Source organism: Chiloscyllium plagiosum, chromosome 27, assembly GCF_004010195.1.
Source record: "Chiloscyllium plagiosum isolate BGI_BamShark_2017 chromosome 27, ASM401019v2, whole genome shotgun sequence".
Taxonomy (NCBI): Eukaryota; Metazoa; Chordata; class Chondrichthyes; order Orectolobiformes; family Hemiscylliidae; genus Chiloscyllium; species Chiloscyllium plagiosum.
Window position 1 is genome coordinate 35,215,636 of NC_057736.1, and position 19,212 is coordinate 35,234,847.

General features: G+C 38.2%; 1 protein-coding gene across 2 annotated transcripts in view; it reads right to left on the minus strand.

Moving 5' to 3' along the window:
* rspo1 (R-spondin 1) overlaps positions 1-18,739 on the minus strand; it is a 200,935-nt gene extending 182,196 nt beyond the window's left edge. Inside the window, exons 1-2 of one of the 2 annotated variants that reach the window (XM_043717871.1) lie at positions 18,214-18,739; positions 13,561-13,933 (exon numbers count right to left, since the gene is read on the minus strand). In XM_043717871.1, coding sequence (XP_043573806.1) covers positions 13,561-13,651 — 91 coding nt within the window. In that variant the 5' untranslated portion in view covers positions 13,652-13,933; positions 18,214-18,739. Of the gene's footprint in view, positions 1-13,560; positions 13,934-15,148; positions 15,254-18,213 lie in introns of those variants that run through there. The other variant, XM_043717872.1, reaches the window with a different exon arrangement.
* Positions 18,740-19,212: the final 473 nt, after the last annotated feature.

The following is a 19,212-nucleotide window of genomic DNA, read 5'->3' on the forward strand; positions in this document are numbered from 1 at the left end:
GACCACAACATCTCCAGAAATGTGTACAGCACCAGTTAAGTTTAAATTAGGCTCTAATTGTGCCCAAGAGTCTGATTCAAATCTGTTAGGAAGAATCCTGGCTACCCATAGCTAAATAGTTGGATGATCTGATAAAATGGTGATGATTGCATGGGATCAGATCCATTGAATTCTACTTTTTCAACACCCTTTGGCAGTCAAGTAGGAGTGGATTTAGCAGTCAGGTTCAATATTGCGGTAGCCATCAAGTAATAAATAATGCCACTTCATGGTTTGTGGTATAAATACGCCATTTGCTGGTGTTGAATTATTTAAGCTGCAGTTCTATACATTTTCATGTGGACAAAGTCAGAGATCACCCAAGACCAAAGTTATAGTCCAATGGGTTATTTGAAATTCCAAGCTCCTTCATCAGGTGAAGTGGAGGGGAACACACAAGCTCCCCACATCTTTTCTATTTGAATCACCATTACGGTTAAAAGAGAGGCTCTGACAGTTTTTCAAATGGTAAACACATTCCAGAAAAGCTGAATGAACAACCTGTGCATTTCCAAAGACAAAATTTATAAAGACAGTCCAGTGCAATGAAAGATTAACATTGTCAACTGACCGTAACTATCATGTTCAATGACAAACATCATATGCTGTTGTGAAAGATTTTACTTATGTTCAACAATGGTGAATGGTTGGATGTTTTCAGAAACAAGGTGATGGATATTGCAATTGACTTGTTTCATTTCAGGATGCCATTGAGGAATGGTCCCAAGCCACCTGGGGCGTGGTTGAAGGTTGAGCTCCTGACGTGACTGCTTTGATTGCAAGCTGTTTCTGCAAATTTCTGAGATGAGGTTGGGCCATTGATTGGCAGTGGTCTTTGACACCCTCCTTGACATACAACTTGAAGTCAGAGGTCTAATAGCACAACATTACACAGAGAAAGAAAGGTAGGGAGGTAATGGCCTAGTGGCATGATTGCTGGACTGTTGATCCAAAGACCCAGGTCATGTTCTGGAGACTGGTGTTTGAATCCTGCCATGGCAGATGGTGGAATTTGAATTCAATAAAAAAAAAAAGAGTCTAATGATGGTCATGAATCTGCTGCTTTAACAGCTGCATAAGTAATAATATGCATTGTTTTTTTTTAAATGTTCCTCTATTTTCAAATGTGTCTGTGGCCTGACAGAGCCAAGCAGGGCACTGCAACGGCAGCTCTGTACTCAGGAGGAGAAGTGGACCAAACTCACTGTAGTGTGGCAGGGTAGTGAACCAAGCATGAGAGTGAGGCAGCAGATTGAGCTTGCAGCAAAGCTCACAGCAAGGAGAACGGATAGGTTATGAGTGCTTTGGTGGAGTGGGTTTCAACTTGTTGCTCGGAGCACTCAATGAGGTCAGCAGCACTGATCTCCTCCTGTGCCAGTGTGATAACAGGACACAGCCTGATCCATGAAAGAAGGGAAAAAGAAAACAGGAAGCTACAATCCAGTTGGCTTGACATCAGTCATGAAGAAAATTATCAGAATCTATTAAGAAAGTTTTAATTTGATTCAAACAAGTCAACATCATTTTATGAAATATAATTTGATTAGCTTAAAATAGTTAAAAATCACACAACACTAGGTTATAGTCCAACAGGTTTAGTTGTTGGACTATAAACTGATTTTTAACTTTGTACACCCCAGTCCAACACCGGAACCTCCAAATCAGTTTTAAAATAGTTTTAGAAAAGGATAAAACTGATCAAAAAGTTAAAGTTCGAAATTGGAGTAAGGCCAATTTTGTCAGTATGAGACAGAACCTTTCAAAAGTTGATTGGAGGAGCCTAGTTACAGGTAAAGGGACGGTTGGGAAGTGGGAGGCCTTTAAGACTGAGACAATGAGTGTTCAGAAAAATCATGTTCCTGTTAGTATGAAGGGCAAGGCTGGTAGCGCACAGAACACTGGATATGTAGAGAAATTGAGGCTGTGGTCAAGAAAAAGTAGAATGGATATATCAGGTGTAAGGCATTAGAAATATACTCAAGAGAGAAATCAGAAGGGCAAAAAGGGGATGTGAGATAGCTTTGGTATATTGAAGAGATTCTACAAAAACATTAAGGGCAAAAGAGTAACCAGGGAGAGAATAGGGCCCCTTAAAGATCAACATGGCCTTCCATGTTGGAACCACAGGAGATGCATAAAGTACGAATTGAATTTTTTGCAACAGTACTTACTGTGAAGAAGTGTATGGAAGCTAGGAAACTTGAGGAAATAAGTAGTGATGTCTTGAAAAAAAGAGAAAGGTACAAAAGAGGTGGTGCTGAAGATCTTAAAATGCATAAAGGTAGATAAATTCCCAAGTTCCGAACAAGTGTTTCCCAGAACTTTATGAGAAGCAAGGGAAGAAATTGCTAGGCCCCTTGCTAAATTATCTCTATTATCAAAATTCACAGGTGAGGTGCTGGAGGACTGGATGTTGGCTAATGTGGTGCCATTATTTAAACAAGGCCATAAGGAAAATCCAGGGAACTACAGACTGGTGAGTTTGACATCAGTGGTAGGTAGGTTGTTGGAGGGGATTCTGAAGGACAGGATTTACATGTATTTGGAAAAGCAAGGACTGTATAGGGATAGTCAGCATGGTTTTGTGATGGGAAATCATGTCTCACTAACTTGATTGAGTTTTTGCAGAGGTGACAAAGAAGATTGATGAAGGCAGAGTGGTAGACGTTGTCTATATGGACTTCAGCAAAGCATTCGACAAGGTTCTGCATGGTAAAATGGTTAATAAGGTTAGATCACATGAGATCCAGGAGGAGCTAGTCAATTGAATTCAAAATTGGATTGAAGGTAGAAGACAGAGTGGTGGTGGAAGGTTGTCTTTCGGACTGGAGGCCTGTGACCAGTGGAGTGCCACAAGGATCGGTGCTGGGTCCACTGCTATTCCACATTTATATAATAATTTGGATGTGAATCTAGGAGGAGTCATTAGTAAGCTTACAGATGATGCCAAAATTGGAGATAAAGTGAATATGGAAAGAAGCTTATCTCAGAGTACAATAGGATTTTGATCAGATGGGATGATGGGTTGAGGATTAGCAGATGGAGTTTAATTTAAATAAATGTGAGGTGTTGCATTTTGAAAAGGCAAACTAGGGCAGGACTTACACAGTTAATGGTAGGGCACTGTAGTGTCTTGCTGAACAAAGAGACTTCGGGGTGCAGGTGCATAGTTCTTTGAAAGTGGAGTCGCAGATAAACAGGATGGTGAAGATGATGTTTGGCACGATTGCCTTCATTGGTCATAACATTTTGTATGGGCATTCGGATATTATGTTGCATCTGCGCAGGACATTGGTGAGGCCACTTTAGGAGTACTGCGTACAATTCTGGTCACCCTCCTATAGGAAGGATGTTGTGAAACTTGAGAGAATGCAGTAAAGATTTCAAGGATGTTGCTGGGACTGGAGAGTTTGTGTTATAGGGACTGACTGAATAGGCTGGAGATATTTTCCATGGAGCATTGGAGGCTGAGGGGTGACCTTATGGAGGTTTATAAAATCTTGAGAAGCATGATCATTTCTCCTGCCTAGGGAATCTGAAACACTCAGACACAGTCTTAGGATAAGGGGCCAATCCTTTACAATTAAGTTGAGAACAAAGTTCTCTATTCAAAAGAGTTGTACATCTTTGGAAATCTCTATCCGAGAGGATTTTGGATGTGCAATCATTGAATATGTTTAAGGCTGAGATGTGTAGATATTTGGTCTCAGAGAATGAAGAATGAGGGAGACTAACCGGAAAGGCCATTAAAGCCCAAAGCAGCAATAATCATATTGACTGCTGGACCAAGTTCGACAGACCAATGGTCTCCTCCTGATCTTATTTCCTATGTTCTTATGCAATACAGTTTGACATGTTGCCATTGTTGTAATGTATGAGAATCAGCAGTCAATTTATGCACGGTAAGTTTACAAAAACAGCAAGTGATAATCACCCAGATGATCTATTTTACTGAAATTGATTCAGGGATCAATATTTGTCAGGACATCGGAGATAACTTCTCTACTCTGGTTTGAAATAGTGCTGACAGATCTTTCATACAAAAGTCATCACTCCCAACAGTGGAGCTCTCCCCAGTAATGTATTGGAATGTCAGCCTAAAACATTGCAATTAAACTCTCAGGAATGAGATGTGAACCCACATACAGCGTGCTACCAGTGAGCCACAGTTGACAAGTCAGTCTACAAACAGTGTCAGCCAGAGTTTGAATCTTACAACAACGAGCAGATAAAGTGTTTTCCAAGTTCCAGTGCAGTCTGGATAGCTGAGTTAAATCTGAAACAATTGAATGTTCTATGGGGGTATGAAGTGAGTCAATATTTCAATGTTTTCAAAGAGAAAAAAGAAGTGACAGCTCCAGATATATCAAGGAGGATAGGGAAATATATATATTTCACTGCATAATACCCTTTGTATCATTAATCCATCATGAATAAGTGATGTTATTTATTGTCCCAAATTCTTTTTCTCAATTTTCTGAGAGTGTATAAATAGTTTTCCAGGAGCTCTTGTGGTGCAGTGGCAATGTCCTTATATCTAAACCAGCTTCAGACCCACTTGCTCCACAGATGTGTTATAATATGTCTGAATTGATTTTCACAAAATTTAATAACCATCCTACCCTTTGAAGAGATGACAGTTTCACTGTATTACATTGTGTGTTCTAATAACCGAGATATAGATTCTAATGTGACCCAGATAGTCACTCGCTTCACTTTTGCCCACAGGTGGAAACATAGCCTCTGTCAAGGTTTTTAAAATTAATATGGGGCCCCGATCAAACTCGGAGAGTGCAAAACTTGGCACTGCCAGAATCCGTATTGGGTCATCGCCACCAACCCGATCCTGAGGCATTTTCATTCAGGGTGACTCGGAGTCTATCTTGCTGCCTACCCAATGGATGCTGACTCACACCAATAACTGAAGAAAAGGAATTTATTAAGGCTCCCTTTGCATGTCAACTGAGATGTATAGGTGCCCACTTCATCCTGGGCCATGCTCCAAGATGTGGACCCAGTGTGGGAAATAAGAGGGCATTTGTGGGAAGGGTGTGGGGGAAAAAATGGGTCTAATGAAGAACCCTGACATGACCATAACGGCTGCCAGGTCACAGACGTGGGTACTAGCCATTGGCTGGAGGGATTGCCTCTTCAGGAGAGGGGTGGCATTAAAAAGAATAAAGTAAATGCTCCTGTCCTTCCCCTCTCTCTTTCTATTTCAGATTGGCTAATGACTCCTAACCTGATCTCTGTGTATGCCAATCGGTGAATTACTGGAGGGCATCTGATCGGCTCTTCTGATTCGGGAAGCCTGTCCAAACATCCCTGATTTATACTGGGCCCTGAATTGGCTCCAGCTTTGAAAGTCCCAGTGCAGGTAAGGGCAGTACCCAGAACTGATCCCCAAGGTCCGGTTCTCAATCCCTGATTTAAAAACCCTATTCTAACAAAACCTTTCAGCATTTCAAAGCCTATTATTAAAAAAAAGACTCGGCCTGTTCATCGTCATGAAGAAAATGAAGCCTGAGAATAGTTTTCAGGGCTGGCCTTATGCCCTCTGGTTACCGATGCAGTAGACTTGTTGTCTATTCACATATGTACTCAAAAGTGAGCCGTAACTAATTTCCATGCCCAATTTGTACAAATTCAAAAGCTTACCTTCAATGAATTGTATTCAGTAAAAGAAAACATCAAATACTACTCTGTGAACTAAAACTCACTCTCAAGCAGCACTGAGAAGGAATGTTTTGCTGATAACTTACAGGTACTGTACTGTAGAAGCCAGAAGAATAATTTATTTGATGCTGCAGTTTCAGTAAAACACATCACGGTAACTTTATTGTTTTAAAAGCTTTACTGAGGGCCAGCAATCATAAAATGCTCTGGAAAAACATAGAATTATATCAATCATAGAATTAATTATGGAATTCAGACGACACTGGTCTTAAAGGATCACTATCTGCATGGAAAATTCAGGCAAAAAACAATTTTGCCTTGAAACACATTAAATCATTACCATTCTTTACAAAGTGTAATACCACATACCTTCCCAGAAATATTATCAATATTTGTCATCCTAGTAGTGTATGGCTGCAGTAGTTACACTGTCTGCTGCAGATATTTTTAACTAAACTGTTGAAACGTGTTATGACACACCTCTGAAGCAGATTGGACTTGAATCCCCTTCTTCTGGCCCAGAATTAATGACACTACCACTGTACCATAAAAAATGTCAATGCTTTTGTTTGTACACTAGCACATTCCTAATACTGGTATAGTTTAGAATTGTGGAGCATTAAACTGTACCCCACTACAACCAGTACTGTAATCTAACACAAACTATCCCATCAAGAAAACATTGCCAAAATTATGTTGACTGATTGATAGTGAATTTTTGAAATACAGATAAAATGGTGTTAATACACAACTTTTCGAGAATTGAGTAAAACCCACTTCAACAGCATCAATTTTAAAATTTGCATTAGTGTAACCAGAATGTTGCAAAGCATAGTTAAAAATAATCGGCTAGGTTGGTTGCGCAATGCAGCTGCATTGACTCAAATAATGTGGAAAAACACTTACATATTTTTTGTACATTGTGCTAGCTTGACAGAACAACCATTAGACTAATGTGTTGCAAGAGTGAAACTGGCAGATTTAATGCATTCATCCTGTAACAAGTAAAGATATTAAGTGCAGCTTTGTACAGGACCCCTTTTTTTCTCTCTCAAGAGTTTCCCATGCAGTAACCCAGACCCTAACAATCTTAACTTGCTGAATTCAAGACAGCCTTTTTCCTTCTTATGTTTCCCTTCTATGTTTATCTCCAGCTTTCTTCCTTTACCAGTTCGGTGTCATAAGGTGGTGCTTATCAGTGGCATCTGAAGAATGTTGCTATCGGTGGAGACACATTTGAAAAGCATAGATCAGTCACACCAGGAGAGTGAAATCATAGACACTTTTACATGGATAACATGTCTTCAACGGCAGGAGCATATTCTGCCTGGGACCAATGGCAGTACAGCAGCATGAAGCAAGCAAACCATGTGGCATTAGAGGCAGCAGACACCTCACATATTCTGCTTGTCAGAAAGGGAAGGGCAGAGGAATGGCAACTAAATATCCCTTTCTGCCAGTAACCAGAAGGGGTTCAGCAGCTGGTTGCAATGATAATATTTAAAGGTCTCAGGTCTCTCCTTGAGCACCATGCTTTCAGAAAACCACAATGTATCCAAATGACATCACTGCAAATGGACAGCCTGTAATCATAGCCTGGTATTCAAAATACTGGTCAACAGTTCTTCACTTCCTTGTAATCACTACAAATGGAAACAAATTAAGTGGTAGGCAGACTGAGGGACTGAAGGGGTTGAACTAAAGAGGAACAGACTAACTAAAAGTTTACACACTGACAAACCAGTGTGGCTGATACACCATAGATATGGTTTGATTTTCACTTACTTTCAAGCATCTCTTGACAATCAATTCATATTTTGTGAATTCATTTCAATACCAATACAGCCATTAAAAGCTCCAAACTGTCATGTTAATGATAATGTTAATCAGGAGTTGGCTAACCCCACGGATTAATTTAAATAAAACATTGAAACAGAGTGCAAGTTATGAAGCTGACATTACACCAAACCAACTGATTCCTATGTATGCATCTTACAGATCCACAGCAGGTGAATTGCCAGATGTAATCACAACATTGTATGCACACAGTACATAGAATCCTTAAAGGTACACATACAACATTGCCCTCATTTCCAAAAAAAAAGTTTAACTATTTACAATAACAAGCAAACCATTGAGTCTCTAGAATATAAAGACAATTTGTTGATTTATCCAGATCTTGTGATGGTGACTTTATCTGGGGATGCCATTGATTGCCCACAGCCATCAGTGATATTATCTGACACTCCTATGTTTTTATCAAATTTGCCATTTATGTACTGCAAATACTATTCCACGATTTGCTCATCCCGATCCACTTTTAGCCAAGATTTCTTCCAGATTCACATTCCTCAAGGTGCTTTGAGTGATTTACTTGGCATTTACTGATTTGTTTCTGGAAAATATGCAGCTCTTTTGAAGCTCCTGGTTTTACATGCTAGATTCTTCTAATTTTATCAAAGTTTTAACCTTCTGTAGGTACAATATATTTTCTCCTTCATAACCTACTATAATAATTGCCCAGCCTCTTCAGTTCTTTCTGAAGCCTGGACCTCTTCCACTTGCTGATTCAGTGATTATTTGGTTTTACCTTTGTCCAACTTGAGCTTTTCAGATCAGCATCATTACTGGCATTTAGTTTTGAAAGGAATATCACATCAGTTGTTTGTATCTTCTTGTTGTGTTTGAAGTGAATCTTCTGCTCCTTTTGTAGGTCTTTTTTTTTCTCCAGTATTGCTTTGAACTCAAGGTAATGTTTCTGTAGCTGCTCCTGGTGAGCCTAATCTATTTTATGTGTGATTTGCTCCAGTTATTTAGATTATATTAGATTCCCTACAGTGTAGAAACAGGTCCTTCAGCCCAACCCGACCCTCTGAAGAGCAACCCACCGAGACCCATTTCCCTCTGACTAATGCACCTAACACTACAGACAATTTAGCATAGCCAATTCACCAACCTGCACGTCTTTGGATTGTGGGAGGAAACCAGAGCACCCAGAGGAAACCCACGCAGACACGGGGAAAATGTGCAAACTCCACACGGTCAGTCGCCTGAGGCTGGAATCGAACCTGGAACCCTGGTGCTTTGAGGCAGCAGTGCTAACCACTGAGCCACCTTGTAAGTCAACAATATTTTTTGTTGGATTGATCTCACAAAGCTTGCAATTCAACTTCTTCCTTTCTTTCCTTTTAGCTCTTTATAATTTGAGCAGATATATCCCCAAAGGCTTCTTTATCTAAGATATGGATGTCTCCAGTTTTGATTTATCCTGAGTTAGTTGTTCAGCCACTCCATAGCAGAGAGCTGAGATTTTCACTCAGTTAACTCAACAAGAAGTGAAGTCTTCTGTCCTTTCTTCAGTTCAGCTCTGCAAGTGTTTCTTGAATAGTCTGCAGCAATTGCTGTTCTGTCTCTGATGTTTGACTGAATCTGTGAATTGTGACTAATGCAAAAATGTTTTTGAAACGGAGTGCCTGTAATGTACAGCAGTATTGATCCAACACAGAATTAGTGAACTGTTGTACAATAAAAAATTTACATTTGGAGGTTTAGTCAAGGTTTTCTCTGTCAGTAAATGCATGCCTATTTAGACTATATTGCAGTGTACTGTGTTAGTTCTTGCCTTGTGACAACCTTAGCCAGTAATGAATATTCACCAGTAATCTCTCAGCAGATAATTTGAATTTCTGTGAACACTTCAGATGAGGTGATATTATTGATGTTTTCCATAAGCTTGACAATTTGAAACATGTGTTCACCACTCTTTGTATTTTCATGTACATTGTCAGATTATGGTTTGTCAATCACTTTATGGAGGCACCTATGGCAGGATAGCACATGGTCTTTATTTTAGCTTGAATTTCTCCTTGGGTGCAGTTTGCTTTTGTCAGCGCGCTGCTGTTTGCAGCTACATTAGCCCCAGTACACTGCCTCTGCCAGTTGCCTTTTTTGCCAGATGCCTTGAAAAATTGATTGACAGCTAGGCATTTCCTTGGCCACAAGGATGGCCACACCTTCCACACACCTTGTGTTCTTGTGATTGTGTCAACCACCAAATTTGAACTGAGGATCTGTAATCTTTGTCAACCTGCTTTGTACTTACGTCAATCCTTCAGTAGTTCTCCATCACCATAAGTCATTGTTTTGTCTAGCAAAACACTTTCTGGAAAGCTTCCATGGGGCGGATGTGATGACCAACTCAATAATTCTGTTTGCTAGCTACCCATCTAAAAAAATCACATAATGAGCACTTCCCTTCGCACCTGCTCACAAAGTCTTATTTTTATTGATTCTGTAGGTTCTTGTCTACATGGCATGAATTCTATTTGATGAATATGGATGTTTGATTTGGCTCTGAATTGGTTTTCTGATGTGGTTCATACCTTTTCAGAATTTAGTCACTGTTTGGCTGTTAATCTGGTCTGCAATGCCTGGGTGGACATTGATTCCTAATTGTTAAGCACATCTTGATAGGTTTCTTTCTGCATTGGATCTATCTAAATATACAAATCAAAGTTCTGAATGCTGCATAAAGCTTTTGAATTTTCTTGCGTTCCACTTGAAACTAAGAAATTTTATGGTCAAATTGACAATATGCCTTTGACTTCCTTTTACTTGCTATTGATCTGGTGCACGACCTGATTAGTTATTTTTCTCAGATGAGTTAAACTAGCCTCTCAACTGGGATTTGTCTGATTGCCAGAAAGTTATATTTCCAACACTCATCAATGTAGTAATGCACAAAGACAATAAGGGTTGACTCATGCACTTCAGCTAAACTGAAGACTCTCAACCATAAGCTTCACCTGGAGATGATCTTGTTCGTTGACAATTTACACAAAATAAACCTATTCAGCAAGATATTTTGTGGGGGGCACCATCACTGGTTACTTTGTCAGGTTAATGATAATAGCCCAGTTATAAAACTCGCTTCACACAATTATTGACTTGGTATGTTATTCTACCTAAAACTACACAAAAAATTACAACTTATGAAGCAGACATTACAGTAAACCAGCTGATTTCTTTAGAGCAGCTAGCGCACTCAAGGCAGATTGACTGCCAAGCAGAGTCACAATATTATATACACAGAGCAATTGGGATCCTTGAAGGTGAAATTTCTCAAAAGCAAGGTACACAAACAACACAAATTACAACTATCCAGACTACATTCGTACTTTTAAAATATTTTTTCTTTACATTTTTACTTAACCCCTTCTTAAACATTGTGTTTAACTATGCTTCACTAGCCATTTGTTGGTTAGTATTCAAATCATATTCAAATAAACCAAAAAGAGAAACAAAGGCAAGATAACATAAAATTGAGCATCCAAAAAGTTGATCTGGAGAAATGAGAAAATGGCTGGCAGTAAATTTGCTTTGTTTTTCTTTAATCCATAAAGTCCCATCTAATAGACAACATTTGACACATCTACGAGGCCACTGTCTTAATAGTTCTGCATTGGGCATTACTTAAAATGATGCAAGCCTTCGACATCACTGAGCTTTAATTCTCTTATTTTCAAAGAAAATCATGATGAAGTGAATTGCTTTTAATAACTTTTCTCTCATCAGTGCTGAGTGATGAAACACTTTTCAACTCGGGGGAAATATTATGTATTGGACAGTTTGATAGAACACAGGGTGCATGAATAGCATACAAGAACGTTTGAGGGACTTCATAGAATCCCTACAATGTAGAAGCAGGCCATTCAGCACATCAAGTTCACACTGACCCTCCGAACAGCATTTCATCCAGACCCAGCCCTTAACCCTATCCCTGTAATCACGCATTTCCCATGGCTAACCCACCTAACCTGCACATCCCTGGACACTAAGGGCAATTTAGCATGGCCAATTGACCTAACCTGCACACTTTTGGAATGTGGGAGAAAAACCAGAGCAAGCCCATGCAGAACATACAAACTCCACACAGGCAATATCTCAGGCTGGAATTGAACCCATGTCCCCGGTTCTGAGAGGCAGCAGTGCTCACCACTTAGCCACCTTTTAGTTACTGAGACAGATTGGAGACATTGAGGTAGTTCTGTTTAGGAATGATAAGTTTGGGAGGGGATTTGATAGAGGTGTTAAAAAAAACTCAGACAGAATCTAAAGCGTAACGAGGGAAAATGTTTCCATTGGTAGCAAAGTCAAAAATCCAGCAAACAGTTTGAGACGATTGGTAAAAGAAACAATGGTGATATGAAGAAAAAAACTTTCTCATAAAGAGAGTGCTTAATTTCCTGAATGTACTGGCTGTTAATTTTATGCAGGCAGATTCTATCATGATTTTAAAAGGGAATTAAATAAAAACCTGAAGTGAATACGTTTACAAGGCTGCAAGGAAAGGGCTAGAGAGTTAGGTTACACTTGCAGTGAGCTGGCAAGGATATATCAGGCCCAATGGCCTCCCTCTGTGCTGTTACCATTCTTTAATTCACTTTCTCTTTCCTCCCTATATGTCCAAATATACGTGTCGCACTTAATTGACCATTACCTCAACCTAAATATAATGTATGGCATTGCCTTTTTCTATATTCACCATTCTTCAATAATTTCTAAATGAGGAAAAATGAGGAAAATTTAGTGTCAGAATTCATAACAAAATTGGAATCTAAATAAAGATAGTTGAAATCTATCTCTATACGAAAGTAGAAATGATTGACAGCAATGTTTCAGACCGAGAACTTAAAATCTTCTTGCCAGATTCCTGTCTCCATTATTTTTAGATTGATTAGCCAATAAGTCGATTAAAGTAGTGAGGGAAAACATAAATGAGTTTACTCAATATTTCTGTAATACCGCTGACCATACTGTATTCTTAAAGAACAGCAGAGGTACAAGATTGTCATCCAGCAGTCAAAAAAGCAGCTATCGACAGAAGAATCAAAGAACTGCAGATCATTTACCAATTCACCCGGGTCAGATTTTTGACATAACTGTTCATTTGCTAACAGTTTTTCCTTTCCCATACTCTTCTTTAACATTTTTAAAATATGTATCTCACCACCTGCTGTTCCAGACTGAGCTTGCAAGAATGTTTCTGGAATATATTTTACATCTTAAGACCACTCAGCATTTATTTACAAAAACCCTGAAACCTCTTCTTTTATTCTTTCTGTGTTTTATCTTAAATGTGTGGCCTTTAAATACTGAATCACTGACGCATAGAACTCTGTTTTTCCCTACTTCCTTTTCATAATGTCATTGGACTTTGAATCATGGACTAGATGTCCTTTTACCCTTTATCCATTCTTACAAAAGGATCTCCAGTTTTCCTATTCTCTCCTCATAGTGAAATTATTGGTATTATCTTAGTAAATCCTTTCTGCACCTTCTCTGCAGTCTTTACCGTCTTTAAGGAATGGTTCCAAAAACAGGATACACTATTCTAGCAGTGGCTGAATAATCATCTGTATAGGTCTCACATTCCCTCTTGGCTTTTACATGCTACACTGCTACTATAAAGCCTAGATTCCCATGCAATGTTTTTCTCTACAAATTTATCAACCTGTCTTCGCTCCTTAAAAGATTTAAGCTTTCATTTAAAGCAGACAGTGAGGAGATTATCACTCCATTTAATTAATCTGGGTTCTATTGAAACCACCTGCAAAAGATGATAAAACAGTAATTTGGAATCCAGTTCTATCATTTTTCTTAGATTCATTCATCTCTTAAGGAACTTGGCTTCAATTTAAAAAAAACTGCAGGTTTGGTATAAAATGCTTTTTGGTTGCTTTTGCAAATAATATAAAGAAATAATCCTGTTGTTTACCAGTTTTTTTGAACAGTTCATTTGAACAAAAATAGGGACTTCTGCAAATAGAAACCTCTGATACTCACTTCGTCTTTGCCTTCTTCCCTTCAAGACATGGCTGCCGGTGTAATCCATGGAGTTTAAAATGATCACCGCCAAAAAGAATCCAAACTGCATAGTAATAACTGCGCAGCTCTGTCTCTGTTCTAGATGAAGGCTGAAGCAGATGAAGGCAATTCCAAAATGATATTTATGATCTTTGATAGGGTCTCCTAGAGCAACTCACTGAAGGAAGTCTGAACACACAAAGCTCTGTCCACATACACATACAAGTGCAACAAGAGAAAGCATGTTTTCAGGTATAACTCCATGGAGATCGCAACTTGATGGGAAATGTTCTGTCAAAATCCATTCAGATATATGCTACATAAATGTGTTCTCTGGTAGACACTGCATAAGCTGCAAGAACAAATATGGAAATAATTAGATTGCATTGTGTGAACGTGGATGTCAGAAATGACAATTGGAATATTTGAACTATTTTTTAGGGTTCAAGCTTTTAAAAATTGCCAGTAAAGAAATATAGTGGAAATGGGTTTGAAACATTCTGTTCATAGTTTGACTAAGTAGCCAGAATTAATAAGAAATAAAACTAACATTTTGAACATCAACAGGACGTTTCCAGATATGCTTACCACTTCTTAGTAAAATAAATGTGTGAAATATAACTATTTTAATACAATTAATTGCATGCAAGAATTTGTTAGATCAGAATTTGGGATTTTCAGTATTTCCAGACTGGCTGGTGATGCCTCGAAATCGTGCTCAGGAAGGAGCTTCAGTCAGGTTTTATCTAAGACTTTTGTAATCAACTGCACTTGCATCTAAAAGTACCGAGTATCTAGTCCTCCTTGAACTAAAGCTAAAGTTGTGGTGTTCAATAATAAAGCATTAAGTAACTAGCCTTAAAAGAAGAAACATTGCCACCATTACTAAATTAAACTAAATGAAACCAAATTATCACAGACCGAATACTGTAGATTAAACCACCAGGGAAAGAAACTAGCTGGAAAAATAAGTCAAAAATGACCATCAGAAATTATGAAGCCTTTGATTTATCTGTCCATTTGTGCATTTGTTTGCAATGCTCTTTCCCACCCACTACTACCACCTCGCACATCCCTACCCAACCCCCAATCATTTTAAAACTAAGCATAAAGTCTGGAATACATTCTGTACTTAGACTCAGTTTCACAGTGTCAAATGACTCCAAATCAGGTTGTCCTCATTATGAAATCAGAATTTTAAAAAAACAGCAAATAGGAACATGTGAAAGATATTGAGAAGCATGCTGCAAATTGATGAAGTTTAGATGACACTGGATTCACGAGACGGAAGCAGAAAATAAGGTTATCATGCAGTATTCATGCTATTTATTGCAAAAAAAAGTTATTCTACAAACTTTAATTTTTTCCTTACATATAAGGGACTTCCAGATAAATACGGCTTAATAGTTATTTGAATGAAGGTGAAATAGCACTGAAGATATGACACAGAGGCTTTCTTTTGTAGATTAATACAGTGCAAGCCATTGCCCAGTTCAGATTAGAGTCAGTTGTTTTCATCCTTACTTTCCCACCTTGGATTAAATACAAACATATTTATGTGTCTTACCGCTGTGCCTCCAATCACGACTCTCCAACCTTCTGTTAAGATGGATACAATCTTAGTTGCAGTCACCATTAATACTGCTATCTGATCAACTAAGGGGAGGTGTGTTTCAGGGAGGGCAGGGGGAGGGCATATTGAGAGACTGTTTTTGTTAAGCTTTACCTCTAACTCATCCTTCCCCAATCAACCCACTTTCCTTCACAGAGATGGACTGCTCAGCTGCTACATAGTGCTCCACCTAGTAGCCGTGCCAAGTACTGCTGGCATTTATTCAGTGGGAAAAGACAAACTTAAATGGTATGGAAAGCAAAGATTGAACCTCACAAATTTTATGACTTGAAAGGTAAATTTTGCTATTATATAAATTAGGAATATAATCATATGTTGTTATTTCAATGCTGTATTATTTATTTGAAACAACCTATGAAAATTAATGATATAAACAGGAAAAAGGTTTAAACTGATGCAGTATTTAGAGAGTGCATTAACAAATTGCGTGAGATTTTCCTTCTGATAACATTTTAACTTGGCTTTTATTGGTTAAAGTTCATAACAGAGACGTACAATAGTAGCAGTCCTTGTATCAACTTTCAGAGTTTATTTAAAACTGGGGAATTGTATACACTGTAATATAAAGACATAATTAGTTATGAAGTGCTACCAATACTCAGAATGAAATGGTTAACGCAGGTATTAAGTGAAGGATGAAGTGCATCAAATCTATTGGGCTGTTTGTTGTATGCACAATCCTTGGACACGTTCTGCTTGAAATACATGCTGTAAATCAATGGAAAAGTGACTGCAGACTAATCAGTAATGGAAAAGTCGCTGTTATGTTTTAATCCCCACGTAATAATGTGCACTAACACCATGAACATCAGTAGAAATGGTTTTAATCTTTCAGTGCAAATTAACTTTTAATGCACCTGTTCTCAGAATAGACTTTAATTTTCATCAATTGGACAGAAAATTCACTACCCTTTAGAAAACAATCCTAATTTTCAATGGGAGAAAATCCACTCCATCAAATTACATTATCCATTCTGATAATAAACATAGAAATATACCCCAAATTGTTGGTCTCCCCAAATCTGATCATCAAAGTAAGGCGTTAAATAACATGATTTTCAAATATAGTGTTTAAAGGGTTCTGGATGAATTACATTTAAGTAACTCTTTTTCAAAGCAATCTTGATGGTGCTTGCACTTGTTAAAATAGGCGTGTTATTTCAATTTCGTTTTACACTTTACTTCTGCATGGAGAAGCGAGTGGTTACAAGGAAAAAGGGTCCCAAGAACAAATCACACAGAGAATCAAAGCAGTTTACAATCAGGAGCAGGACAAATTATCCCATCAATTCTCTTTTTATTTTGTTTAACATGTGGCTGTGACATTCTTGTGTGTCTATCTGTCTGGTCAGAGGACATGTACTCAAAACATTGTCTCCCAATTCTATGTTAAAAAATGATGTACACATTGTCTTCTTCTGCCTTTGACATAAAGAACGCCAGTCCATGGACCATACAATTATTTAAATGGAGGCTGTTTGATTTAATTTATTAGAAATATTCTGTTTTCTCACATAATCAACCAGTTAGTTGATAAATTGCCCATTTAATGATAAAGGACTATTTGGAATTTAGTGCACATTTTCACAATTATGCAGAGATGTTATGACATTGTAGAGCTCCTATTTCAATTATAGGTGGAAAACAAATTAGCACATCTATGAATGCTGATTGAAAATAGCAGAGCTAGTTACAAGAAAGGAACTCGGAAGTTTTGTGGAAAAAGTGTTGGGGCTTGAATTGAATTGACTAAGTCATAGATATATCAACTTTTCCTTTAGAATTAATGCACAATTTAGGTGATGCTTATTGAGATACAAATAGCTTATCTGAAAAAATAATAAAATGCAGAAAAATGTAAGAGAAAATGGAAAAGAAAAATTAAAGTAGGGGCTGCTTCAATTGACATTGTCATTTTGGCTGAAGTGAACCGGTACATTATAAAAAAATTTAGCTTAAACTAGCGATTCTGTAAGAGACTCCTGTAAGACTGTGCACGTTACTTTGACCTTGCTCATTGAACAGGAAGCACACTGAATTGATTGGAATGATGGTTTGACACTCCAAACAATATTACTTTCTTTTGACTTAAACTGAGACTGAAATCAGACAGGATACAAAAGCAGCACTGCACGCAATCTCCTTCGGTCATCGATTGGTGGGTTATGTTAGATTCTACTCTTGTAAATCAGACAGAATATGAAATGTTTTTAATAATCCATAGGCAAAAAGAATTTACCCATTTGATGACTTCCTATCTATGGAGAATATAGTTTTGGATCAACAATCCTTTACATTGTTGAGTTCCCAGTCTCACACATCACAATGGATAGGTGCTAAACTAAGTTTAACCTGCAATTGAGGGGTGTGGGGAGCAGTGGAGAGAGAAAAATGTTTCCTTGTGCCTTTTGTATACCTTCCAGAAACAGATTTCAATTCAACATCTGCAGAGACAGAGGATCAATATTGTGGTAGCTCATGCATGTTGTGTAGGAGTAAAAGTTTCTCAAAAGATTCAAGGGGAGAGAAAAGACTCTCCTTAAGATTACTTCAAGGGAAAAACTCTTTAATAGCAATAGTTTAAAAACCATGAGACACAGCACACAACCTTAGCTATTTCATGTTCCTTTGCTAACATAATGCAGGATTTTCCTTGCTCACTCTCTTTGATTATCAATGGGCAGTGTTCTGCAGTATGCGACTTGTTACATTAGAGCTCAGGAGGGCTCCTTTCCTGCAAAAATGGGAATGTGTTCCTTTGCATTAAAATTAAATTCTCGCCTTTAATTCCTATGTCAGTTCTCAAACGCCCAAAGTATATTGGAACTAAGACATTTTGGAATGTAATTTATCCTGCTGCAGTGCTACTTTGAGAATCAAGATGAGGAGGACTGACTCTTAGCCTGAGTGGCATTTTGCTTATAATTGTCAATAGTAGCAAATAAGTTATTACAGTCTCAATGTGAAACACATTCCACTGTGATAAGAAAGTTTCTTACCTGAATATTAAAGGGATGATGCTGTACCATCAACAGGTGTCAAAGAAGTTTCTTTCCTTTTTTTCCTTGTGTAGGTGAAACACAAGCCACTGACTATTTATCTCCGTTGCACTCTCCTGACTTCAGTTGCAAAACTGATATTTTTGTGGCTGTTTCTCTGATCTGTAAGAGTTACATTAGTTTCGAGATTCTCTCAGTTTTATCTTGACAGCAACTATGGCAGCATGGCTGTGGTGAAAGGTATGATTTAATTTTACTCAGTTGTTCGAACAGGGCACAGAGGCATCGGTATTTAGCACTCCAGAGGTATGAATGGGGCAACGCCACTGGGTGTGTGCAGCATCTGAGAAGTACAGATGGGATTCCCTCCAAGAGGACCTTCTGTCTACTGCATCTCAAACAATGAGGCGTCCCAATAACAATTTAGATCATTCTGCGCTGCAGGGGATCCAGTTTTTGATTCAGACTCCACGCTCCCAAAACACTGATTATAACACACAGCTCACAGCATCTCGCTTTGAATAAACATCCAGCTCTCAGCCCTAGCATGCACAGGCTGAACACATTTGGTCACACCTCTTTAACTTTCATGCCAATCAGGTGGTCAAAGGGAAACCCTGGACTGGATTAATATGCACTCTGTCTTTATTGGGATTTCTAATGCTGTTCCAAATCATCCATCTGCAGGAGCCTCATCAACTCACTAATAAACAATTCCTAAACTTGCTTTCTTATAAGTCTTCATTTTAATTTTACTTCTGCAAATGTAGAAATCACATTGACTCTATGAAAGAGAGAGAATGGTCTATTTTAAAATGCAGCCAAATTATACCTCAGCAGCAATTCTCAACTTTCAAACTGTATTATACTGTAAAGATCTATGCTGGAGTCAGCTCACTCAGTGACTACATGCTTTTCTTGAAGGGAAGAAATTACAAAAGTACTCACAGCCTCGGAGATTCGAATGCCATTCATTATTGCCTAGTTATGATTAATGTG